At 46.3% G+C, this 27,174-nt stretch overlaps 1 protein-coding gene across 2 annotated transcripts in view; it reads left to right on the plus strand.

Moving 5' to 3' along the window:
- Nucleotides 1–27,174, plus strand: part of LOC144112865 (uncharacterized) — a 565,400-nt gene that overhangs the window by 330,530 nt on the left and 207,696 nt on the right. For both annotated transcript variants that reach the window (XM_077645681.1, XM_077645682.1), the window contains exons 10-12: nt 12,173–12,330; nt 16,655–16,733; nt 23,460–23,785. In XM_077645681.1, coding sequence (XP_077501807.1) covers nt 12,173–12,330; nt 16,655–16,733; nt 23,460–23,785 — 563 coding nt within the window. The remainder of the gene's footprint in view (nt 1–12,172; nt 12,331–16,654; nt 16,734–23,459; nt 23,786–27,174) is intronic.

Consider the following 27,174-nt stretch of genomic DNA (forward strand, 5'->3'; position numbering starts at 1 on the left):
CATGAAAGGGCGCCAGTTTTCCCGGCCACATTTCTACCAAATTGCGACGCAACCGCTTGTCGTACAGCGTTCCGGGTGGTGTCATACGATTTTTCGTTGCATACAGCTTACATGTGTTAATCAAGTTGGAGGCTAGCTTGCGACAGGGATTCTAACCGACGATATATGCACCTTCAATGGTATGCTTCCCTTAGGCGCGGTTGAGGTGTCCACTTAGATGTTAAAGAGTTATTGTGCCATTTATTTCCCCCCTCCCCCCCCAAAAAAAAAAACAATTTTTGCGTCAAAATTGTGATGCAACCGTTCATCGTATAGCGTTGCGGGTGGTGTCATACGGGCGTCAGTGCACTCAGGAACAGTCATGCTTTCGCATTCCCACACGTAAGCAGTCGTAAGTGTCTCTGCCGAAATTTCGTTTAAAGTGTTATTGGTCCTTTTTTTCCTTCTGCATCGTGAGTAAAAGAAACACTTTTCATCATCTCTGACAGCGAGATTCGCCCCTTATTTTACTTTATAATTTCAAAAGCACATGACTAATTTCTCATTATTATAATGAACAGCAACAGCTTGAAACATCGTTTTTTATCACTGATAGATTAACAGCGTAGTGAAATTCTGTAAACGACTCAGTCTTCGTGAATACCCAATTTTCACGTCTTTTGAATAATTTGAGCAAAACGAGTATTAAACGGCCTACTACTTCTGCCTCGCGAGATTTACTACTGGCGAAATATTCTGATATTGTGAGTTCACCCGAATTCACCAAATACTCTGCCTGCGAAAAATTTGTCGGTTACAGTAAACGCTGAAGCTTGCAAATGAAAACGTCAGTCAAAACAGAGAAGTGCAAGAGGTCGACACTGAACACGGTAGAGTAAACAAAAACTTGTGCGCCATTGGATGCATCAGCCAGCGAAAATTAAAAAAAAAATACTTACCGTATTTGTCTGTCATTCAAAGCAGCAGTAAATATGAAACCAGACCCCCTTGCGAGAAATCTGCGACCTGGAAAAAATATTGCCTCGTGCAACAAACATGTGTATTGTTTTGTTTTATTTTTATTTATGGATACTGCAATCCCAGTGTTGGGATTTTAGCAGGGTGGGGATACAAACTGAGCAGTTTAACAAAACAGGCAAAAGTAAACAAAAATAACGGTGCAAGTTGAAGCTCTTCTGCACCATTAAGAATAAACAATTAAACACATACAACACAACAGTGAAATAACAAATGCGATAGAAACTAGGTGATATGTTGCGAAAACAACGTCAGCGACGGCTGCAGCGCTTCATTGTTAGTGAGTTTATTTCAATCGAAAATAGTTCGTGGAAGGAATGAGTATTTAAAGCAGTTATTTCGAACGCGAGTTAACTGGTGTCGTTGTCGCGTCGCATATCCATATCCGGGCGAAAAAAACAAGCAAATCGGCGAGCTCCGTTCTGTAGTGTATTTTAATTGATACATAAAATTAAGTCGTCCACAACGATTTCGCTCCGTTATTGTCGGAAGGCCAGCTGGGATTAAAAGATGTGTTATTGATGTACATTAGTAATTGTTACGATGTATCCTGCTGCCCTCTTTTTCATTTTTTTCTTTTCATTTATTGTACCCTCAGGGCCAAAGGCACCTTCTCTAATTTATTCATGTTAGTTTGTGTGAACGGGTCCCAAATGATAGCAGCATAGTCTAAGGTAGGCAGAACAATACATTTGTAAGCAAGTAGGCGAACAGATGGGGTAGACAACCGCAATGCCCATCTCAAGCAAAACAGTTTACGAAAAGCGTTACACGTTATGAAGTCAATATGTTTATTCCAGCTGAGAGTGTTAGTGACCCAGAGCCCTAGATATTTATATTCTGTTACTTCTGTCAGTGTCATGCCGTTAATGCAATAATCGAAAGGTAGGACTTTCTTTTTGCGAGTGATTCTCATTAGTACAGTTTTTTCTTCAAAGTTAATGGACATTTGCCATGCTTCACACCATGCGAAAACGATTTGCAACGCACTATTAAGTTGTAGTTGATCGGAGACATTTCTTACTTCTGTATGAATAACACAATCATCAGCGTACAGTCTAATTTTCACAGGAATGTTAGCGGCAATATTATTAATATATATTATAAACAACAGAGGCCCAAGAACAGAGCCCTGAGGGACGCCAGAGTCAACTGTAAGCCTGTCAGAAGAATGATCATTAAAAACAACGAATTGTTCTCTGTTTGAAAGGTAGGCTAAAATCCATTTTACTAATGGTTTGTTATGATTATTGTGTCCAACTTATAAATTAACTTTTCGTGAGCAACCTTATAAAAAGCTTTCGAGAAGTCCATGAACACGGAATCAATCTGCGTTCCATTGTTAAACTGACGGGGCAAAATCATGTATAGTTTCGACTAGCTGCGTACAAGTTGAGTAACCCCTCATGAACCCATGCTGATACTTAGTAAAAAAATTATTAGCTTCGAGAAAGTTTGATATGTGATTGTGAATTATGTGTTCAAGTAGTTTACAAGCAGTCGATGTGAGTGAAATAGAGCGGTAGTTCTTGATCAATCGCTTGTCTCCACTTTTATGAAGCGCTTTCACTCTAGCAGTCCCCCAGTGTCTCGAAATTTGACCTTCATTTAAGGACCTTGTAAATAAAACAAACAAATATTTAGATGTACATTGTGCATTGTGTTCGCATATTGCGGACTTCCACTATGCCAACAGCTAAGATCGCCAAAGTCCTTGGGGAATTTTTAACTACAATGACTTATAAGGCCATACATCTTTCTGGATCGACACCAGCACAGGGATGAGTACCAGACTATTGAAAATCATGGTCACACGAGCGCCGCTTTGTGCTTTCGAGGGATGGGGCATAAATTAACAATTTTTTATTCGTCAAATCTTTATTACGAGCCAGTAGCCTGGAAAAACCAATCATAAATTACTATATACAATTGAACTGCGTTATAACGAAGTCAAAAGAGCCCCGCGATTCCTTTTTTATAGCCGTTGCTTCGTTATAGCGGTATGCGATTGTAACAACGGTGACCCAAACTTTCGAAGAACCCGCGAGCCGTGCACCCCAAACAACAACCATCCGCCATCTACTTCTCATGAATGCAGATTCGCCTGTCTGTGTTTATACAAACCTCGTTCCTCCACCGCGGGCATGCGTGCTTGCTTTATGTTTTCATGTAAATCACAGTAAATCTTGTGTTCACGAAGTGCCTTCGTACTTTCAGTTCGCGAGGCTCCTTCGCGAGGGAGCCGCTCGAAGGGAACCCCGCTCACGCGTGCACGAATTGACTTTCCGTAGCAGTTTGGCGGTGGGGACAGAGAACGCTTTCGGCCCCTTAAAAATGGGGCACTACATTGGTTGCAACTGTCGCGTGCCAATGGCTTCTTCTGCAACTGTGTGGCGGAAAATCTTCAAGCGCCGACCAATCGTTAAAAAGGATGACGTTTCGGCCCCGGCTTACGGGGGCCTTGTTCACAATGAAAGAAAAACAGGAGTGAAGGTAGGTTATATAGGTTTCATGGTATGACGCAAGCAGCGGGAGTATATCGGGGGTAGATTGCCTTCGTTGCGATTAAGCGTGTTTGCCGTCGTCTGAATATAAAAAGATTCTAGGTAAAGCCTTGTCTTCTTGCTCTTTTCTTTTCCGATTATCTTCGAGCCGTCCCAGTCGATGTCATGGCCCTCGGAGATAGCATGATCAGCCAGTGCGTTTGTTGCCACGCGCTTGTTCTTGACATCATTTTGGTGCTGCTGCAATCTTTTCCGAAAGTCACCTGTTTCACCGATATAGACATGCTCACAATCAGCGCAGGGAACCCTATACACGATGCCCGGGAACTTCTCCTTCTTTATCTTGTCTTTCACTGTAACCAACGCGTGTCGCAGCTTCTGCGTGGGTACATGTGCGACGTCGACTTCGTACGACTGGAATATGCGGGATAAACTTTCACTTACTCCGGGGACGTAGGGTATCGGAATCCTTTTCTTCTTCTCTCGCTGGGGTTGCTGTGGCGGCGGGTGAGCTAGGCGATTCTCGGATTTTTTAATAAAAGAACTGGGATAGCCCGAAGCCATCAGGTCGCGGCGAACGGTGTCCAGATCTGTCTTTTTCTCTTCCAGCGTAGAGCAGAGGTTCTCCGATCGGCGGACAAGCAACTGTGTGTACCGAGGGCAACATAGGCGAGGTTTAAAGTGCCGTCGACATGCGTTGCGGGGGCCTTCAGCGCGCGCGTCGAATGGCGGGCATGTGGCCGAATATACGTGCTATCGTGGTCAGAGTAACTGACCCCCCTCCAAGTTCCGCGTACCGTGCCACATTGTATGCAGGCGCTACGTGGCAATGCACTCCTGGTGTCGGGACCGGCGCAATAACACCCTCCAACTGCACAGGTCCCAACACCCAGTTGAACTTTCTCAATTCCCAATTGAACTTTGCCAGTTTTGTGTTAACCGCATCAGCGACTTGGGGACGGGCACTGTCGTGGAGCAAGATGACCCCATTTGTCAATTTTCCACGTCGTTTGTTCTTGTTTGGGACACGCAGCTGATCCAGCGTTTCGCAATCCTAAACGATTGATGGTCGCTCCAGGTTTAGCAAATTCGATCAGTAATGGCCCCTGACGATCGATAAAAAAGTCAAATGAACCTTTCCGGCTGAAATGACGGATAATCAGCTCATCAACCTTTGCAGTTGTGTTGGGGGTGATTGCATGGTGGCTTTGACCCTGTCTGGGATCGTCTTTGCAACTTTCACGTCCTGCTATTAACCGCTTGCTCCAACGCTTTACAGAGGCCAATGAAATGCAATGTTCACCGTACACGGCAGCCATACGGCGACTAATTACTTGTTTGGAAACACCTTCAGCTGTCAAAAACCTCACAACGCCGCCCTGTTCGACTTTTGGAGCGTCCATTATGCCACGCAGCCCTGTCCAACCCCGTGTATGAGAGCATTAAAGAACATCTATCCTCACACCTGCGTGTCACTTTTGTAAATTAGGGGTGCCTGTGTGCCTGTGGCATGCCTCGCAGATAATGAACCGAACCATTATTTGATTCGCCCTCGTACTTTCTTCCAAATTTTCAAAGCGCGTGCTGTGTCTAACTTGTCACCCGCGAACAAACAACGCGAGCTTTGTGTACCTGTGCTTACTCCCAACCGCTGACCACCTGTTCACGTGCGAACTAATACACAAGACTCCCGGCACACACTGCCGTATCAAGGACAAAAGTTGAACCGGTTGGATCGGAGCTCAGTAGACGTACGGCATACTAGCGCATGTCCCGTGATTCTTGTGATTTCTGTCTTTCTAAACGCTGCCAGTATGTTTTCATCCAATGCAGCCAGACTCTACCTTTCTGAAGACATAGCGTCTTCCACCGTACCGTAAGCAAGCAAACTAGCGCATAAATAAATAAATCATGAATTAATTATTTGAATAATGATTGAGCTGCATCAGTGGTGATATATCCAAAAGATAAAAAAAACGCTTAGAGCTCTCTTGATTGTAACCAGCTTAGAGATCACAACGGCATCGTCGTTTAAATTTCACATTTGCAATGTTATTTGTTGTTAACGTTCGGCCACCCATATTCAGACTTATGATTCCATTTTGTGTACTGTTATTCTTATAGAACTGTGTGTTGATATATATCCTATTTTCTGCGCACGCGCACTTTCTTTTCTGGAGTCATGTGGCTTATCATCCCTTATACCTTTTGTGTGTGTGGTGTGCTTTTTGAAGCTGCTAATGCTAATAAATGATGTGCAAATATGTCCACATTTATTGTTGCGCCAAACAGTGTAAGGGGCCGGAGCCATCTCCCCGCATCCAGCCTTTTGCTTTTGCACCTAGTTCTGTGTCAGAAAGAAAGAAATGTAAATAAAATTTGAAAAATTAAAAATTAATATCAGATCGCTGAAAACAGCGATGTACTTGCGTGGGCTGCAGACAACAATAGGCGCTGTAGCACACCGCATTGCGGCCCCGTAGAAAACCACACTGCGCAATGTGCGTCGCAGATCGCGGCCTTTTCCGACTGTGTTCTATTTCTCAGCGCCCCATTATACGATGAGTAGTTGCGGCCCACCGGCCCACGAGTGCATACGCAGGTAAGCGGGAAGTGCTAGAGCATGTCTACAGTGTTCACGCCTTCCAAACAGGCGTGCCGACGTTGCGTTTTCGCGGCGTTCAGGACCCGATGCTTTGCTTCCTATTCTTTCTTTCCGCTTCGAAGGAAGTGCATTTCTCAGTGAGTGCGAAAAGCACCTGCTTCGTAATTTCCGACAGCGAGTTTTGGCACTGTCCCTGCTTTTACTGTCTGTCACATTTATCTTTCTGACACCACTCCAGTCCCATAATGGTTTTTAATCATTCGGGTTATTTATTTTCGCTAGAAACGGGCGTCACCAGTCATAATAGTTCGTTCTCAGTTTCTGCCCTGTGCACATCCTGCCTTCTGGGATTTGATGCATACTTTGCGCCAGTGTGGACAGAGCTCCTAAATTGTTTCGGTTCAGGTCGCTGTTTGAAATTATGTCTTCGTCGGTTTGACTTTTGGGGCCCTGCGAAAACATGGAGCATAAAATTCTAACAATTTCGCCTTTTGCAAATGTACTATGGGCCACTTAGAGAATCTGGATTCACAAGCATGTTTTCTTCGAAAGATTAGCTCTATGTTGACGACCGGGCGCCGGCTAATCAGAATAGTCAGCGCGTGTGTGTGTGCGCGCGCGCGTGTGTGTGTGTGCGCGTGCGTGTGTGTGTGTGTGTGTGTGTGTGTGCGCGCGCGCGTGTGTGTGTGTGTGTGTGTGTGTGTGTGTGTGTGTGTGTGTGTGTGTGTGTGTGTGTGTGTGTGTGTGTGTGTGTGTGTGTGTGTGTGTGTGTGTGTGTGTGTGTGTGTGTGTGTGTGTGTGTGTGTGTGTGTGTGTGTGTGTGTGTGTGTGTGTGTGTGTGTGTGTGTGTGTGTGTGTGTGTGTGTGTGTGTGTGTGTGTGTGTGTGTGTGTGTGTGTGTGTGTGTGTGTGTGTGTGTGTGTGTGTGTGTGTGCGGGGGGCTCTTCCGACACACACATCATACAATGCGCGAGCTCGACGAGTTGATTCAGCGACTGTGGCGTCTTGTCTAGCTGCACATGAGGTAGCAGACCTGACACCCTCCGAGGCTACCGCATCGAAGTGAGCGGCGCAATTCGACAATGTGCTCCTATTTTGAAGGCCATGCTCGTCAGGTGTTCGAAATAAATATAGTGCCTTCCACGGTGATGTGTATCGCATTGTCATCCCAAGTGCATCCCATTGTAATCATACGTTGCGAGTGCTTCTTTTCTCATAAAGCCGCCGTGGTGACTCAGTGGTTATGGTGCTGCTCACCAGCTGACCCGAAAGAGGCGGGTTCGATCCCACCCGCCAAGGTCGCATTTCGATGGAAGCGAAATGCTAGAGGTCCGTGTACTGTGCGATGTCAGTGCATGTCAAAGAAAGCCAGGTCGTCAAAATTATCCGGCGACCTCCACTACGGCGTCCCTCATAGCCTGAGTCCCTTTGGGACGTTAAATTCCATAAAACCAACCAAATTTTTCTCATAACATTTCCTATCTCTCAGAAAATGACCCGAGTCCATATTTAGAAAACTATCCCCACACCTGCTCTTGTAAGAGCACTCTCGCGATTGGCCAGCGCCTTGGCTATCGTCTTGCTGGCTAACGTGATTGGTCGATGTACGACCTTCGTCCGTTCACGAACTTATCTCGTACAGGAAAGGAAACGTGGAAATAGCTTCCTGCCCCCCCCCCCCCTGATTAATATTCCACCACTGGTAGCCGCGATCTGTGGCGTCATATTTGCGATTCGAAGCTAAACAAGCAATGTCATTTCGCTGCCTCGATACTGAATGTGGCCCTGAGCGGTGGCGTCAGGAAACCCAAGAACGATTCGCGAAGGCAATCGCTAGTAAATACGGGCCCTGAATTTCTAAATTCCGTCCAGGGTGGAAGCCGGCGGTCAGCGTAGGGGCACCGAATGCGACCTACATGAACGAACAGCTCCGCAGCGACTCGCGCCAGGTGGTTTTCTTGCCGTCATTTCTTTGGGACCTGCGATGCGGGGGAAGTGGGCGCGGCGCCGTGTCGGCACTTCCCGCGGGGCTCCGCGCCGGCGTCGCGCGCGCGCTGTGATGGATGACGCGCGCGCGCGAAACGCGAGCCGGGTGCGCGCGCTCCTCTAAGACCGCCCTCGGCGGGAGACGTCGCTCGAAGCGCAACAGTTGTTCGCGGCGAACAAATAACGGCCAGAAAAAGAAGCGCCCAGAGACAAACGAGGCCAGTGAATAGGCGCTAGAAGGAGGAAAAGTGCTCCGGCACTTGTGACAAATTGCCTGCTCTTTTTTTAGCAATCGCGTTGCGCTCAAGCTCGTCGCGGCAGCTTTAGAGAACCTATACATGCAGAGATATCGCTTACTCCCTCGAAAAAAAAAAACATTGCGCTAGTTGACAGCGCCGTCGCCGGAAATGCGCGCAAAGAGTCAGCGGGCATAAGCTCGGAATCAGGCTACATATGAACCGAAGCAATAATAAAGCGAAGCGCGGGGTGGTGTACATTTTTAGGGTGGAAAACAAATTGTTGTGTTGTTTTGCCAGCGCTCTTACAATCAATTTTCGTCATGATGGAGAGGCGCGCCTGAACGGGTCTTATTTTCTCCTGCCCAGTTTTCGCGTGAAGGTCTTGTGGATGTTAGGCCTGCTGGACACGACGTATTCCTGTGCGCTTTTACTGGTTCCTTCGTATTGTTGTCCCTAACGATGCCTCACGGGTTACAACAACAACGGATTTCGTAGAAGTGATGCCGACAGTAACTTTCATTGCAGATGCGCCAACCACTCGGAGAGGTTAGTTTTGACCACGACAAAGGGAAAAAGGAATGGAGGTTCACTGACCCCTTCTCTGGTGGCTAACCCACAGCTCGACGTTACATAAAAACATGAGTATACACGCAGAAGGCGAAAGAAGGGGAACTTAAGCGCAAGTACATTGGCTTTAGTCACAACCCTTAAGGGCGAAGTCCGAGCGCTTCGCTAACTGATAACAGCCATATATCGGGACTCCAGTTGGAGAGGAAAAAATTCACAGGATGGCTACGAGTGTGTAACGCAAATCCTTGAGTTTTAGCTTTGGTATGAGAACAAAAAGAAATGTTCGTAAATGTGCTGTACAACTGCTGGCGCCGCAGTATCATGGCGCGCTGTCAAGGTCGCCGCTGTAGCAGGTGGTCAGCGGACGGCGCCTACAACGATGCAAAACTGGGGAAAGAGTCAATAAGAGCTACCTCTATAAATGTTGGTCACCGTGCGAAGCCGATAGGTGTACTCGGGCACACTGTCTTGCTGGCGCTTAGCGCTGCTAGAAGGAGGAGGTTATGAGGAAGGGAAAGGCGCGATAACTGCGCACTCGTGCGCTCGAGCTTGATCGCACCTAGCGTTGTGTGGAGGGGGCGGAGTTCATGAGGAGAGGTAGTGACCGTAGGGCACACGTATCTTAGAGCAGCATCACCCAGCAGGGCTGACTGTGGTCTCACTGAATGCTTTATCCGATGAAAACACAGATATAATGCACTTTGATTAACATCTTGTCTAAACCGATCAACACAGCTGTCGCCTGTACATTCATTCGCGGGCAGAGCGAAGAATCCTCTATTTTTATCACGTCAAGGGAACGGTAGAGTTGCTAGGCTAGATAGTTCTTGTTCGGGAAGAGAACTATAAAATCCCCTTACGTCGGGATGACAGCGACAGGCGCTGCTCTGCAGAAGTTGTCCGTGCCATTCTCGCTTGTGGGTGTTTTGGCAGCGCCTCTGTGTCATGTCACATTATTAGGCTCAACGTGGCAGCCTAAAAATGCCTACTGAACAGCCATCACAGTCTCACCCAAACATGCCGCAACTGCCGCGTGGTTTGGCGTCGAAGCTTGACAAATGGAGCAGCACATCATCGAGCAAACACAGCTTATACTTTATAGTGTCTACGAAAGGAATCGCAACAGGACGCGGAAACCGCTTTCCTTGCCTGACACGACACCGAGCAATCACGAATCGATGTAATGGCTTCGCAGGCCTGGTCACGACATTTTCCTTTTTCGCAATATCTAGAAACGTCGAAAGAGTGAGCGTCCAATTTGAAGCGTGGCTTAAATAAACGCGGCGTTGCTGGGGTAGTGGCTATCGGGAACGCTGGGCTAGATCATTTGGGTTGTGCCGCGGCGAATGGTCGGTCGATGAGATGTCGTTTTCCAATTTCGTTTCTCCCCAAATAACAGTGGTGGGAAAGACACATGAAAATAAACGTCCCCGCCCCTGCCCATAGGCATAGCGAACTTCGTTTCTGCATAGCAGGTACCTCCTAAGACGCACGGCAGTCTGCATTTGCCACCTTTGTCTCTCACGTATGCTTGTATTAAAAAATCGTGTAATTTTCTACCTCCCACTGGACTTAATAAATAGATGTCAGCTGAAAAAACATCACACTGAGGAGCTACTGAAGCAGCGATAGAAGTGAAACAGTTACATACAAAACGGAGCGGTGGCTTGGTGGAGGGTGCAGGAAAATTTTTCTGATTAATGAAGCTAGAGTCTACATTACGGTGGGTAGCAGTTGAAGAGTGCAGTTAGATTGGAAAGTTATTTATGTTGCTGTTATTACGTGTAATTACTTTTGTCATGCCTAAGGACAGCTGCAATGGCAGAAGAAGTCTCAGATGGAACGTCAACTCCAAAAGGTTTTGGCTCATGCATTTTAAATAATGAGGCGCTTAACTTTCCGCCGTGACTTGAAATAACTCTTTTCATCTCCAACATTCCGGACAAAAATTTTGAGTATTGAAAACTTGCAAGGTACTGTTATAGAAATAATGAAGGTAACGGTTCATTCTTCGGATGTGTAGCAAAACCTTTTTGTGTGTATTTTTTTTATCGTTGGCATCGAGCGGTTAAGATTGCCATAATGGGAACGCTTTTGATTATAGCAAAAACAATAATATAAAAATATCATGCATTGTTTAGAGTAGATCTGTGGATGTAATGATTGTTATAGCGAAACCTTAAAATATATGAGAAAAATTGCGTTCATAAACAATTTCTCGTTCAAAAATGCTTTGGCCCAGAATTGTTGTGTATGTGACTGATATTAATTCAATCTCATCAACAAATCTTGTTTCATTTTGTTACTGTATTCTCTTTTATTTTTGTTCTCCTTTTGTATGTCTGTGTGTTCTATTCATTCGTGAACCATATTAATGTTTACGATAGTACGTACACCTGCCATGGTCAAGCATAATAAATAAACGCTTCATCGATGTTGCCAGGTTTTTGCACATGAAGCTTCGGGAATTGCTGCGCTTGTGAGTGTGAACGTGCGTGAGGTATCACTCTATGAGCTTCTATGAGCTTCTGTGAGCGAACTTACGAGTTACTTTTTTAAATATAAAAAATCTAGCGGGTGCGGAGAGGCGGCCAGCAGTGAAAATGAAGGGCAGACACAGAGTGCAGCTCATTCTTAAACAAGCTTCAAACAAAAAGTTATCCGGTCCCGCTGGAGGGGTTAAGTGGCTAGGGCGCTCAGCTGCTGAACCTGAGGACGCGGGTTCAATCCCGGCCATGGCGGCCGCGTTTTGATGGAGGTGAAGCGCGAGTCGCCTGTTAATGTGCGATGTCAGTGCAGGTTAAAGAACGCCAGGTGGTCGAAATTAATCCGGAGGCCTCCACTACGGCGTTGTTCACAGGCTATGCCACTTTGGCCCCCTATACCATATACCTTATAAAATGTACCATGTAGCATGTACCATGTACAGTATACCGGATGGCGAATACCACATACAAGCAACCTTTAATTTTGATTTGAACGCGTAAAAAGCGCAAATTCAAAAGAGTGCCTATTTTCGCTACTGCTTTTTTCAAGAGTACCTTCCTGCTTGCCCTCTTACTGCGTATATTAACGTGAATTTACTGCACCGAAGTGTTCACTCGCACTGCGTGGATTCCTGGTGCGTTTGGACTTCCCTTAATGTCCTTCACACAGCAGAACTAAAGGCTACGCTATGCGCCTTCAGACCAGCGCGGTCGCACTGAGTGAACGCGTCGTGCTGACGGGTCTCCTCTCCTCACGGTTGCGCAGAGGACCAGGCGGTCCCGTCGACGCCCATGCTGGACAGCGGTGAGGACGGCTACATCGTGGACACGTCCCTGCCGCCCTGCGCCGTCTACGACTCTGCTCACCGACTCGTCGGCATGTCCGTGGAGACCTTCGTTCTGGACATGCTCAAGAGCGCCGAGGTAAGCGGCGCCCAGCAGCCCCGCGCATGCGCTGCACGCGCTGAAAGCGCCCCCCCCCCCCCTTTCATTCGAGCACCCTCTGTGGCTCACCTCAGCCGCTTGAGCGTGGCAGTGGTTCGTGTCAATTGGCTTTCCTAGGCTGCGCCACTTGGGCTTCTGGAAGGACTCGCAACTCGCGACCGTTATTAACGAACCATGCTCTCCTTTTAGAGATCGCCATGTTGCGTGGCCTTACTCTGCCGCTCGCAGCATGGCGAACACCACTGGTCGGCACTGTGGCGCGAGTTGAGGGGAAAGAGCGTTGATGTGCGCCTCGTTGATATAGCGAAATCAGACAAGCAGAGCAATGTGCCCTATAGGCCTCGGAAACACTGCACGTGCCACACAGGCAGTCCCTTCGTGTACCTACACAGCTAGTTCCGACTAGCATCGCCTGGATGAGAGAGAACCTAAAAAAAAATTAGACAGCAGGTTCGCGGTTCCTTCAGCTTCCGAGCCAAGTCGCTTAGTCTACAACCTACTTTTGCGGTCTAAATCAACGATGTATGCTTCTTTTCTTTGTGAGGAGGAAGCCTTTCCCCTTATTACGGTTTCATTCAGGAATCATAACGGCAGAATTTATTTTTCTTTTGCGGCCCGCCATTTTTCATCGCATGTAGCTCGAAAACATATTTCAAGCGTCTTCGATGGCATCAGTGAAAACTGTATCCTTCACGAATGTTTTCCCTTCCACAGTCTTCTTATTTTGTGTAGAATGCATCAGACTAATGCTTTGCCACGAGGTGACGCCACGTGGCACGGCACCAGCGTATTTTATTCTCCTCAAGCAGTGTCTCGCCACCTTATATTCGTCTTTTTTGTGATGACATAACACACATAATACAGAAAAAAATGGCCCATGTCTTGCTTGTGCATGCAGTGTGCGCGTGTTCCGTGAAATATGCATTTACATGAGCATATCCGGATCATGTGTCGCATTTTCATTCTTGCGTTTAAAGGTAACGTAGGTAGTGAGCGAATTAGCATTTCTTTTCACAAGGAGTACAAAATCGTGGCGCTTTTCTCGTGTTACGAGCCGCTTACAAGGACGCCGAGCTGCGTACAGGTATATCTTCACGTGCACGGGCGCGCGCGCATACGCGGTGTCGCGAGCGTGCAGTTTGCCGCACGAATTCACACTAGAGGCGACAACCGCGTGGAGAACGCGACTCAGATCACGAATACTCGGCAGAAGTGCATGCTGAATGCAGACTGAAATATTTTTCGCAGTTACGGCTATGTTTCTGACGCACAGGCAGGGCTCCACAAAACGTTATATAATGGTATGCGAAACGCATGAGCGAATCGCATTCCCAACTGCGCAGAGTTGCTACTATGGTCTGTTCACTGCCGTCTGTGTCTAACGCTTCCCACTGCCTCAGAGCTCTTTGCGCAAGTGCGTAGTGACAATGGGCAGTGAGTGTGTACTTCAAATGTCACCGTCTTGATATATACACGAACGTCTCACTGAGAAACCACGTATCATAAACGCAGATGCCGCCTCAAGGTCGGTGATTTTTGCTAGAAAGCTAAATTGGCTGCTTTACTCTTGTTTAATACTGCCTCATAAAAAGCTTCTATGTAGCCTTTCAACACAGCGACGAAATAGGGTGGGGTGAGAATTTATAAATAATAATAATAAAATGTTTTGTAGAAATGGTGTAATCGAAGCTAGATTAATGAAACATGGCGCAATTAATGCACTAAACCAGCCATTACAAAAAAAAGTTAAAAACATTTACATTTTATTTCGATCTTTATTTTCATTTTCTATGCACGTGTACTTCTTCCTCATAAACGGCTTGAAACACTGCGCTGAAATTACCAACATGGGAAGGCACACTCGTGTTGCAGTAGCCTGCAAGTAAAAAAAAAATCATTTTTTAGCATTTTTCGTTGTTTTCATTGAGGAAATTTATTCAGTCCAAACAAAAAAAAAATTCTAGAATATGTAGTTTTACTTGCAGACTTAAAATGTGCCCTCCCGCGCTGCTTTCAGCACAGTGTTTCAGGCCGTATATGAGAAAGAAAATGCAAGTGTGAAAAAAGTTAAAATAAAAATTAAATAAATTGTAAAAAGTTTTTGTTGCATTGTAACCTTTTTTTCGAACTACAGCTTCTGCACATTATTTGTGCCAAGTTCCATTAACGTGGCTTTGATTATATTATTGCTGCGTCTCATCCCACCTTAATTTCGCCAGTTATCAGCTGTTTCACGTTGTGCCTCTTTGTCTTTAACGCATATCCGGCTTGCCATTTTCAAGATAATCGAGTAGACAAACTAATCACGTATACCAAAGTCGGCAGGAAAAAAATAAACCATAATTTCTCCTATTGTTCTCGACGACCTCATTTTTGAGCATCTCTGCAGCAGGGCTAGTTGGATTGTTGTGTTGATGTTAATTAATCTAACGTCTGCCAGATCCTAACGAACACGTCAGATTCAGTTGGATAAAACTTTTACACAGCATTTTAATTGCGAACAACTGTCCCAAGAGTTACTTTCGTTCTTTTTTTTTTTTTCCAGTGCGGGACATTTTCGAGCTCGGTGTTCCAGAAATTCAGCCTTTGCGTTCGGTCTTTGATGTAGTTCATCGTTTGCGAGAAACTTTCACATTTCTGATGAATATGCGGCAAATTTTATGACCGCCCGACTCTGCTTGCTTTATATCCCGACGCAGTCTTGCGCAATTTTCGAACAGTGCATTCTGGCTGCACCTTAACGTACATACATAAAAAAAGACACTACGAAGTAACAAATTATGCTTTGCTTTTGTGTCCTGCTCTTCGCTTCTAGATGTATCGCCCGCGAATTCAACCCCGCACAGGTGACTCGAAGTGGGTCTACAGGCGCTGACCGTCTAGGACTGCTCGCCTGTTTGCCTTGCTTCGTGATGCAATGATTCTGCGGGGCTGGCTTAGCTCGTATCACCGCGCGGTGACCTAACGATGCGGTTTTATTCTGACGCCTCTTTGCACCCAGCGCTCTCAGGGTCGTGGCCTTCAACGGCTGTGGCGAGTCACGCAAGGCAGGAACTAACTGCGCCGTCAACCACGTGTTGGCCTCCCTCTCTCAGTCCGCTGCTCGTTCAGCCCTCAAGCGCCACCGCCCCTTCCCCGCTGGCGTGGTGGAGCAAAGGAAATTCGCTCACATGGGCGGCGTTAATGACCTGCTTAATAACGTGGCCACTATATAGCACGTGCGCGCCGGCGCCTTTGTGCGCGATTCTCCGTGCTTCGTGGTTATTATTTTCACGGGGAGAGCGGTAGTTAATCTTTGCCGCCTGCGACCGCGCGCCCGCACCGACAGTCGCGCTGGCCTCTCGCTGCCCAGCCCGGCGCTTGATTTCCCCGTCCCGCTTGCGGGGCGCACGCGCTGTTTGTTGTACCCGCCCCCCCCCCCCCCCCCCCCCCCATATTCGTTGCCGGCGACGCAGCGCGTATTGCTGCGAAGGAAACAAAAGCATTAATCGAACAGCAAACACACGCGCACCGAAGTCACAGACAGGGACAACACGGCGCGCATGTGCCCTGACGGGTGCACACGCGCGCAAGTGAAGCCGCCGTAATGAGCGGCATCGCGCGGCGTGCTTGGAATATGAACCCCCCACTTGTGGCAATCGCTTGTGCATCCGCACTGTAAACGTTACTTCGTGTCTGAAGAAATGACTTGACGGCTTAATTGTGGTGTGACGACTTCATCTCACTCTTTCCGGTGGCTCTCACTACGGCTTATAGGGTGTTTTAATGTTGCGTTTAATGTTTAATGTTGGTTTAAGGTTGGTTTAATGTGAAGTTTTACGAATGAGGAGAGGAAATATTGATGTGTGTGGCGGAATAAAGCATTTTTTTTTGTTCTTTAGTGGCGCAAACTATGTTATATTCATGCAGAAAACAGCGTATACGCCTTTCCGCACCCTTTACAACCAAGACTAAACCAAATTCTTAGCGTAATTTCATCGAGTCGTAGGTAACTCCGCGATGGCAGGATATCAGAGAACGTCGCTTGTCACAAGCTGTTGCCTAATTACACACGATGTGGTGTACTTGTATGAGGTTGAGAACGAAAATATTTCTCACTAGGCGCGAACTGCACAAATTATCCGTTGTCATATACTTGATTTCTGCTCTGGCCCACCCAAGGTATAACTTTCCTATTTGTCACCTCCTCTATCTGCCACCAATGAGCAACATGGATGAAAGGAGAGAAATGGCGCCAGAATACTACTGTCTGTGCACTGAAGTTAAACGCACATTTTAATGAATATCTTTTTCATCTTTCCAGAGTCTCACCTGTGGAGTTGAGAAAAAAGCAGCACCACAGCAACAGAAATCGTTCCTTGACTTCTGTCTTGACCCAGTCAGTAAGTAAACGAATACTTCTGTACAAGAAAATTTTTTCCTTGACTTCTGTCTTCGCCCAGAGACTAAGTAAAGAATAGCTGTGTCTTCGTCCCACTTTTGATTCTGTATCCAGCCTCCTATAGTGGGTAAGCTGCTTCTGGAAATATTTTTTAAAATTTCCGTTTCTAGCTTTCACGGTGCGTCAGCACCTCTTGAATATAACGCGGCGCTCCCATTTGTCAAATATGGATTAATATATTGGAGCGAACAGGATTTAAATTTCTCTTTAGAAATTTGCTTTCACATTAACAGGCTTAATTCAGCGCCCAATTTGGCGTCAATTAATGTTCCCATTTCCTTAACCCTCATGATAAAAGCTATTCGTTAAAATGTTTTCCGAACACTTCTCACCACCAAATAGAGGTGGACTGAGAAGAATGAATCGCGCGAAGAAGTGTTATAGTTTGTGTACCCCCCTTTCGTGCTTTTCCCATAAAATATCATGAAACGTACGGTTAGATACTGACTTTTTTATGTTTGATGGCTTTTGAAAAGCAGTTAAGGCTTGCGCATATGCATGCCTTCGGGACATTCTGGGCGTTCGGCGTTGCCACGAATGCATTTGCTTGCTTAGCAGCCGCTCTGGCTAATAACGGTGGCTCGCTGCGACTACCTTGGTTTCTCGCTTCGCGTGAATGTCGCTGGTGGTTATAGTAACTCCCAAATAAGCGCATGCAGTCAACGAGGTCTCCCACGTTGAGCATGGTGATGTCCCGAAGTCTTATTAGCGCGACTAAAGAAATCTGAGAGAGAGAGAGAGAGAGAGAGAGAGAGAGAGAGAGAGAGAGAGAGAGAGAGAGAGAGAGAGAGAGAGAGAGAGAGAGAGACAAAACGTTTATACACCGCTCATAGCTCTTGGCAGTCTTCACGGGTGGAGATATTGGATATCCCGCTTAAAAGTCGAACGGACAGTCGAAGCTTTGTATGGATATTACTCTTGCGGCATTTGGGAGAACTCGCGTGCCACTTCTTCCATTTGTTTTTGCTTAGCCTCTGCTCCTGCGCACTTTTCTTTTTTCGAAACCCTCTTCTTTGGATAATCGTTGGTCATCACAACAAAATCCGTCCAATAGCGTGCTCTCGCGAAGTCATTTGACAAACAGTCCTTGATTTCGCTATACAGTACTCACTGGCCACGTTCTAACAGTGAGCCTGCCTTTCAGTATCATAAAGGGGATTTTTTTTCATTCTTGTAAATGTATGCTGCTTGTTTCCTGCGTAAAGAAAAAAACAATAATATTGATGTTAAAATATTTACAAACTGTTTTATAGACGGCTATGGGGCTGGTAAGCATGCGCTCATTGGGCGCCATCGGCCTGTTGCGCCACGAGATCCAAACATACGACAACAATTGCGCGAGGCCTCTGTGTCCGCAGTAAGAGTCTACACAGGTGGACATGGAGCAGGTGCCGCTGACACCTGCTGCATGGTCTGAAAATGATTTTCTAAGGGAGGCAGCATAGACTGCAAAAGTGCGAGTGTGTCTACGGAATCTTGATTAGAGCCGCTGTGACTTTTGGCAGCCGCAATGGTGGCTTGCATGCATCGGTGCAGTTCTGAACGTCTGTCGCTACGGAGGCTGAGCAGGTTTTCGAACCGGCTTGGAGCTTGTGTGTACCTTGAGATAAAGGCAAGCGTTCAACAGCACGCTGTCACATTAAGCGAAGTTTAACCACAAAAGTGTCTGTCCATGCGCATGATGGTGCGATAACAATGAGATACTTAACGTATACTGCGTATAAGCTATAATCACAGAGAACTTGGTCAAGCGGCAGCAGTGAGGTATATTTCCGCATTGGACTGACTCATCAAATTTGAAACTTTCTTGTACCCGCTCCCTCTTGCTATGTTTCACCCCGCGCTGCAACATTTGTCTGCCCAGCGCCTCCTCTTTTTTTTAGTGCAAGGCGCATCGTTGGCTTCGCACAGAGAGCTTTCCGTCGCCTGAATTCAGTTAGTTGCCGCGACGCGCCGCTAGCCGGGTGGAGTGTCTAGAGTTCAGTTCGTCCGTGTTCCGTCGTAGGGCGCCACCACGAGAGTACTCTCCCTCACAACCGTGGAGATGGCGCGAAGTTTAGCCGACGGGGCACAGCAGGAAAGGAGGACAGCAGAGCGACTTGATCGGTTGGGTCAGCCGTATCCGGCTAGCATTGAAAAAAATAGAAGAGGTGCTGATATGCCCATCTGGAGGACATTGGTCTTTTTCACTAATTTTAAAACCTTCTTACATTCCCCATCGATGCGCAATCACCTCAGTCCAATGGCTGCATTTTTTTATATAACTTTTTCCTGCACCCTTCTCCGACGGGCTTTCTCTCCCAAATCCCCTCCCCAACATAGAGTAGCATGTGAGCGCTTTTCAAACGCCAGTTACAATTTATGCTCTTCATTAAATGGCCACACACACTCTACCTCTCCCTCTCCGCAACGAAGTTAATTTTGAGGTGTAATATCTGCAGTATCTCTTAAAGCAAAAAAAGGTCAGTCAGGTGCTCTTCAGGTGAATGGGCACCTTCAACGTTAAATGTTGAGAGAATAACATGAACGTTCACTAAGCCTAGCCTGAAGGGAAAAAGGGGTAGAAACTTCAGAGAAAGAGAGCGAAGGGGAGGAAGAAAGAAAACCGGTGACGATGGCAAACTCGGTGTTGGGCCACCTAGCTCCTTAATGCAGAAACGGGGAGCTCAGCCATAGCCCCGGCAGGGGCGCCGCTCCAGCGGGCTTTTATGGGCCATCGCTCACCTTCAGCGCGGGCCCACAGTCGCCGGGTCTGCTGCGCGAAGCAAGCCAATAAAAACACGGAGTCGTTCGCCTAAAAAGCCCTTCGCGGGGTTGTGCGAACGAAAGTGTCTCGAAGCCGTCGCCTCACCAAACGACAGTAAAGCGCGCTGGTTACGGCCTCCAAAGCGCCTGGGACGCAGCGGGCGCCCTCTGTGGGCGCCGGCGAGCACGAGCTGCGAGGCGCACCTTCGGGCCAGTTTGCGCTGGGCGCCGCTACGACGCTCTCAGCGCCAGTGGCGCAGGTGCCTCGAGGAAAAAAGAAAATCAATGTTTGGTTTGCGCGCGCGGTTGCTGTCGTTTCGTCGTAAGCTTGTTAGATGGCGCTCGAGTCTTGCGTTGCGAAAGGCGAGAGAATGCGGCTGCAGTTAAGCGCAGAGAACACTGGAGGTGCAAAAAATGACAGCGATACTAGGACTCCGAAATAAGGAGGATGGTTCCGTAAGCTTAAAGCCTGCAGTATCACCACTCGTGTTCAGGACAATGACATAACGAAGGCTACCACAAGCTGTACAACGGGACTAAGAAGCGCTGTGTCGTTGACTAAAAATGGAGAAGAAAAGCTTGCACAGCTAAATTGTTATAATTGGTTGATATCTGTCACTAACATCGAAATAGCTACCTTCAGCCTGGAAAACAGCTAACGTTGTCCCGGTTCATAAGAATGGCCTTCTTAGTCCGGTTTCCAATTACAGGCCTATTTCACTAACTAGTGTATACTGCAAGACATTTGAACACATAATATATTCCGGCATTTATCATCACTTAGCACAAAACATCCATTTCACTCGTTATCAGTATGGCTTCAGGGCCGACCACTCCTGCATGACACAACTGATTGAATTTCTCCATGATATTTTTTCTTCATTTCATTCCGGCAAACAGATCCACTTCATCATGTCGGATTTTCGGAAGGCTTTTAACCCAGTTCCGCATTCTTTACTCCTTTTTGAACTCTCCTACCTTGGCTTCCCACATTATGTTCTTAAATGGCTGAAAATTTATCTTACAACCCGCAACGAAATGGTAGTGATTAACGGATCAGAATCAGAATTTTTTTTGGTATTATCAAGCGTCCCGCAAGGGTTCGTACTGGGCCGACTTCAATTTTAGTAGATATTAACGATATAGGCTTAGATGTCACATCTAGAATTAGATTATATGACGATGATGGTGTGATTTATAGAGATATTAACAATCACATAGACATCATCGACTTGCAAGCAGATTTGGACCACATAGTTTAGTGGTGCCAAAAACGGCATATGGTACTAAATATTGTAAAGTGTTATCACGTACGGTTCAACAGGAAACGCGAGTCCATAGGGAACGACTACTCTTGAAATGGTCAGAAAATAGCAATCACTGAGGAAGCAAAATACCTGGGAGTTATAATTTCATCAAATTTAACGTTAAATGGTTGTGCAGATTAGGTAACGCTAAAAGCTAACCGCGTACTTAATTTTATTGGAAGAAACTTTAGGAAAGTATCGCGAGAAGTGAAAAAGGTGTTACACTTTTCCAATGTGCGCCCTATCTTCGAATATGCCGCTGCGGTCTTGGATTCTAATTTTGTAATCCTCACTAATAAATTGGAAGCGATCCAAAATAATGATTTCTAACGAACTCGCATCAGGCTAACACTAGCGTTACCACCCTGAAAAACATGCTCAACTGGGACACGCTTCCAATCCGTTGCACCGTAGCTAGGCGTTCCCTATTAAATCAAATTGACCGGAATCATATCGCCATCAACTGCGACATTTTCTTAAAACGGCCGACTTTCATATCACAAAGACATGACCGTAACCGAAAAATACGCTATATTGCCTGCCGAATATAAGTATACCAGCCGTCTTTCTTTCCCCGCAGCATTAACTAATGGAACAAACTGCCTCAGGCCCGTAGTGTCCACAAGTGATGAGCAATTCGGGGATGTTTTAAGATGATATCTTTGCGATAGCGCGCAGTCATAGGTTGCGACGTCATATTGTGTTCTACATTCTATTTTTATTTTGCTTTATCCGGTTGCTTGTCTTGACACTTCATTCTTTACCGTTCGTTTTCTTGTACACATTTTGTTTTTGGTGAGCTTATATGCTTTAGTTGCAGCGATACTGTGCTCCCTTAACAGAAGTTCATGCTTTTCCTTTCTGTAACATCCCCCCTACAGCAATGCCCACGGGCGGTTTGTAGTATCATAATAAATAAATAAATAAATAAATTGATTTTCAAATCTGGGAGTCGTAATTCCTAAAGTTTCGCAGTTTAAAGCAGCAAAAATAAGTGTTAACGTGTATGCGTCATAAAAGAACAAAAAAATTACCCTTAATGTAGCCGCGCAGTGGTGATGAGAGGAAACAATCGAAAGGCAAACGCGAACGTCAACCCGGTGATAGCTGCAAGTCTGGCACATAATAATTGCTACGAATGCTTTTACTGGTAGCGCAACTCAAATGACGGCAACTCATTAGTCAGACAGTTCAATCTCAGTCACTCGCCGGTTTCATATAGCGACACTAGACATCAATGTCGGCAAGACAAACAACTTGATTGTGCAGTGTGAGCAGCTTGTCTGGGGCCACCTCTTTATCTCTTCATACATTTGTGTTTCAGAAAAGCCACCTCAAAAGCAGCTTAAAAAGTGCTACAATGTTCCAGTTAATTCACGAAATGACGAAAGCTCGCAATAAGTCTTAAATATTACTCCCGCATGATTAAACTTTAGTTCGAACCTCTTGCGCGAGTAGGCAAGCATCTCACTTGGTTAGCTCCTAAGCCGTTAATCTACGGCAGCCTAGAATTTATTACAGCTGAAATTTTAGCATCGCAACTACTATTTCATCCGCTCACAACATGAGCCACACAATGCAATATTAGAGGAAGGTACGGAAGAATATCTGAGCGCCTCGTAACGTCGTCGTAAGGACATTGATTTCCCGGAGTGACGTTTCATTGACGGATACCATTACCTTTGAGCTGGACACCAAAATACCTTTGTGAAAGCATCCTACAGCAAATGCTTTTGTTGATATTTCATATAATACCTATTGTTTAATGCTTTAAAATTACAACATAACTACAACGAGCAACAAGTTTGCACAGCTGGCTTCTCCTCACTAATAGTGATTATGTGGAGAAGCAAGCTTTAGGTTGCAGAAGCCTAACTCTGCAAAGCTTTTTGTTACTAACGCTCCTCCTTTCCCACGTCACGGCTGTGTGTTAAGCACAACCAAGCAGTCATGTCGCATGCTGCTCAGGATTGCAGGCACGCTTTTTGTTGGAGTTGTTATCGTATGCTTTGTGTGAGGTATTTTTTTATGTTCCTTTACGTTGTGCACTCAAGACGGTCTCCATGGTGCTCTCGCTGTAATGAAATTGGGGACATGCAATCCTCTTTTTTTCTTTCATAGTTGTTGCGTCATTGTGCACTGCCCCAGACGGGAGATTATAACTCTGAGCCGTCAGTGATATTTGCAGTGTTCATTATGTCTTGACTAACCGCGAATAGCGGGGTAAGGTTACGACGGAAACTACTGGGAAGACAGACGGACAAGCCCCTCAGGGTCTGTGTTTCAAGGTTGTCGTTAAGCACAACAGTCTGGTTAAACGAAAAGGAAACGTTAACGTGACTTATAATATCAGTAGCTTTTGCAGGAGAAAGAAGGTAATACTTCACTGGAATGCAACGCTCGCGTTGCAGTGCACAACTTCATGCCAAAACGTGTCCTTGAAAAATTCATCGTTGAAAAATTCATCGTTAATTTTGTTCTCACGGCGCTCGCAATATGCGCAGCGTCTTAATGTTGCGCTTTTTTTTCTTCAGCTCCAAACTAGCCGGACATCGCAAAACCCTCCCGAGTTCATCATGATGAGACGTGCCATTCCCTTCTCTTTTCCCTCGCAGGTTCGTACTCGCAAGAGGCGAGCGGCGTGCATTTCCACCTGTCGGCGCTGCAGATGGTGCTGCCACCTGTGATCGTGGTGCGGCTGCTCCAGCACCGGCTGCTGGGCACCGCTCACGCGGTGCGCCGCGGGGCACCGTCGCGCGCCAGCATTGCCTCCGAGAACCGGAGCCGCGCGGGCTCGTCGGCCGACACCGAGGAGTCGCTGCGCGAGCGGCGCCACATCGCGCTCACCGTCAATTGTGCGCCCCCTGGTCCGCCCTCCTGGACCCGAGCCTCGTCCGTCGAGGAGCGCCGGGAGTCCATCCGACACGCCGACATCAAGCAGGTGCGACAGCACCGCACGCGGACAGGCGCTTGTGCAGCGTCACCGCGAAGCTCAACTGGAGCGAAATAGACGAACTTCCGCGAAACAAGTATACGACCAGAACGCCTGTTGTTATACGTAGTACAGAAAATACCTGTATAGTACGGTTTGCGACATTAAAAAAAAACGGTATGCCTGCAACAAAGGGGAGTCGGGGAGAAGGAGATTTTCACACTGATTTAAGAAAAAGAGGTTATTATCAAAGTAGGAGTACCAATGGCTTGTGTTCGTTTCATGCTTTAAGGCACTAAAATGATCTTCAGTGCTGGCGCAGTTTCTGTAACCCTGCGGCTTACCGTCTGGTTTAGCGCATTGTCGACATGCTCGAGACCACAGAGCCCGCTAGGCTTGGCGCGACGCAGTGCGGGCAACGCACGCAATCACATACTAATTATGCGTTATTGATCATTTTTTTTCTTTTATTTTTGCCTTCTTTCTAAGATATGCGTCGATGAACGTGCTGCCACCTTCTCCAGCACAAGTGGCAAAGCAGCAAACATTTCCATTTTACGATAAGCATCAAAACTTGTGTTGCGCTGACGTAACATAAACCTCGAAGGATTAGAAGCGAGTTCCACACGGGCACTTCAAGAACAGTACTTCACTAACTTGGCGCATGACCTGCTCATCACCACTCGGTTGTAAAACGTGAGATTACGCAAATAATTGCACTTCGGCAATCTGTCTTTATTGTTTCCACGGGGGAAGAAATTGGCGCAACTCTTGTGTGCCTCAAGCACATGCAGTTCGACTCTGTATAACTGAAGAGCTATGAGAAGTTCCTAATTCTACGTCATTCAAAACTTATCAACAGCACAGACAAGGTGAAGAATTACAACGTTAGCCAGAAAAGTTGAGATAACAATGCTAAAGGGGTCATTTTGGAGACATGTACATTTGTTAGCACATCTTATCGAAATGCTGGTAAAAAATAGCAATATGTTGAATGCATCTCTCTTTCCGCGGATGCCTACGCTAACGCGTGTGCATTTTCAGTCTGACATGAACAAGGGTTTTTTTTTTCTGTGCGGTGATGTTTCTGCTTATGAACAAACAGTTCATCCTATCACCTTTGAGGGCTGTATGGAGAACCGAAGTGTAAGGATTCCCTGTGATAACTATTTTCCATGTTCGTAACGATCATCTGATATCTACAAAACGTATACCTGGTGTTTCTTTTTTTTACCTGTGCAGGTCTCTTTAAAAATCTGTAATAAATACGGCAATGCGCTCTGTGCATGTGCCTTGCACGGAATTGCGGACATTACACAGATGGTAGTAGGTAGTTTAGAGGTAGCTAGTTAGGTAGTGAGGTAGTAGGTAGCTAACTACTATTAACTAATCGACTTTTAAATTGTTCTTTTTAAGGCATAATTTTTTACGGTGGAATTGGAGGTATTCAAGATCATAGGCTAACCCAGTTTTTTTTACGTTTCTATGTCAGCATTGTGGTTCAAGATATCTAACATAGAATTATGCGCGCAAAACGAGTGCGCACCGCAACCAACGCGCGATATACGACGCAAAAAAAAAATGAAGCAGGGTTGCTTGGGCGCGGGGCTGATAGGGGCCTTTCTCCTCTGCTCTGCCGGAAGCAAATCTCAAACCTACGAGCGACAAGCGCTTTGTAGACTTTAATATCACCAGGAACGCAGCGGAAATCCCATGCAGCATCCGTCGGCATGACTGCGCCGAGTAAAATGGAAGAATCGCGAGCCCCTCACGAAGAACACTACGAGTCAGGTGCGAGTCTCATAACTTATAAAGTGGGCGTGCACTTTTTTCCTGACTGAGAGCCTCCCAGCTTGTAGCGGGGCTATAAAACTTTCGGCGATTGTCGCGCGCTTGTTTTGTTATAAAGTCGTCTCGCGCGCATAATTACATGTTAAATATATATAAACACAATGCCGAGTTATAAATCTAAAAAAATGAGTTCGCCTAAGACGTTAAAGGCCTCCTATTTCGTAATAGATTATTGTGCTCCAGGGCCAAAAATGTTAACAGTTAGTTCATTATAATAGTTAACTAATAGTCTTTTATACCAACTCTCATAAACTAATGTCCATCATGCCGTTCAATCCATCTGAAAAGACCGCATTGTCGTAAATTAAACGGGTTTTAAAAGAAAAATCAGTCCAGGTTCGAAAAAAAAGCATCCTGTATAAGGGCTGTCAAAAACTATGAAGTTTTTTTTTTGCAGAAAACGCAAAGTAGTTCTTTTCAGCACACTCAAAGTGCCAAGAAAGCTGAAAATTCTGCTTCCATCGGAAAGCATGCTTCTTTAGGATCTGTTATCAGTCTATAAGGTTTTTTTTTAATATTCATAATATGACAATAATAAGGGCAACGTACATTTATTTTACTCGGCGTACGCGTTTAACTTGATTTGTTCTGAGGCTATGGTAGAGAGAGGGCAAGCAGATGGTTTCTTCACATACACGAAGGGAAGTAGTAGCGGGGAGCCTCAGGTTGCTTGCCAATGCTTCGGCAAATGGGCTTGTCTTTGTCTGGGCAAAGCATTCATCATTGGCGGGGTTTAAGTAGGGCCTTCACTCCGAGAAGGAAGGCCCGATGAGAGGGAAGAGGGTGTGAAGTGGGAAGGGTGTTAGGATGGGGAAGGTGAATGTTGTCCAGTATGATGGCTGCTAAAGAGGATTAACCGGTTGACCCGCAAAGCTGTGAAAAGAAATAGGTCAGCTCAGCAGAAAGGTATCCGGGGGTGTGGAGCATGGAGAGATAGCGAACGTGGCCTTGAAAAGCTCTGTGTCCAGCTGGGACAGGTGGCTTGGTATATGACTGTCCGGGTTGGCCTGGAAAACTAGGATAAAGGAATTAAGCGGCATAGCAGAACGAAATACCCGGGGACAGATAAAAATTACAGGAAGAAGAGAAAACGGGGGCAGGTGCGCAGAAAGCGGGAAAAGAAAAGGGGGAAGGCGGAAGGAGTGTAGAAGGCAAGGGTTCCTAAGAAATGATAGCAGCAGATGCAGGACGTTAGGTAAAAGTAGAAGAATAACTTAAACAAAAAACGCCTTGCCCAGACGAAGACAAGTCCTGTTGTCGAAACGTCGGCAAGCACCCTGAGGCTTTCCCCTCCCTTATTCACTTTGTGTGTATTCTGAAGCTTGCACTTTAAATTCTTTATCACACTTTTTAAAGCGAAGTGATTTGCGCCGTCTGCCTTCCGCAAGGAACAAAGAGCGCCCGTGGTGTTGGTTTCAGTTCTTTGCGTTTTCGTCTTCTGCTGCGCTGCAGTGTTTTTCAAGACTATGAACCAACAAGCCCACAAAGCCACGCTACATGCAAAAGTACTGCCTAAACGTTTCCTGCGGAACTTAGGATCCTTGTTC

The sequence above is a fragment of the Amblyomma americanum genome, chromosome 1 (genome assembly GCF_052857255.1).
Source record: "Amblyomma americanum isolate KBUSLIRL-KWMA chromosome 1, ASM5285725v1, whole genome shotgun sequence".
Classification (NCBI taxonomy): domain Eukaryota; kingdom Metazoa; phylum Arthropoda; class Arachnida; order Ixodida; family Ixodidae; genus Amblyomma; species Amblyomma americanum.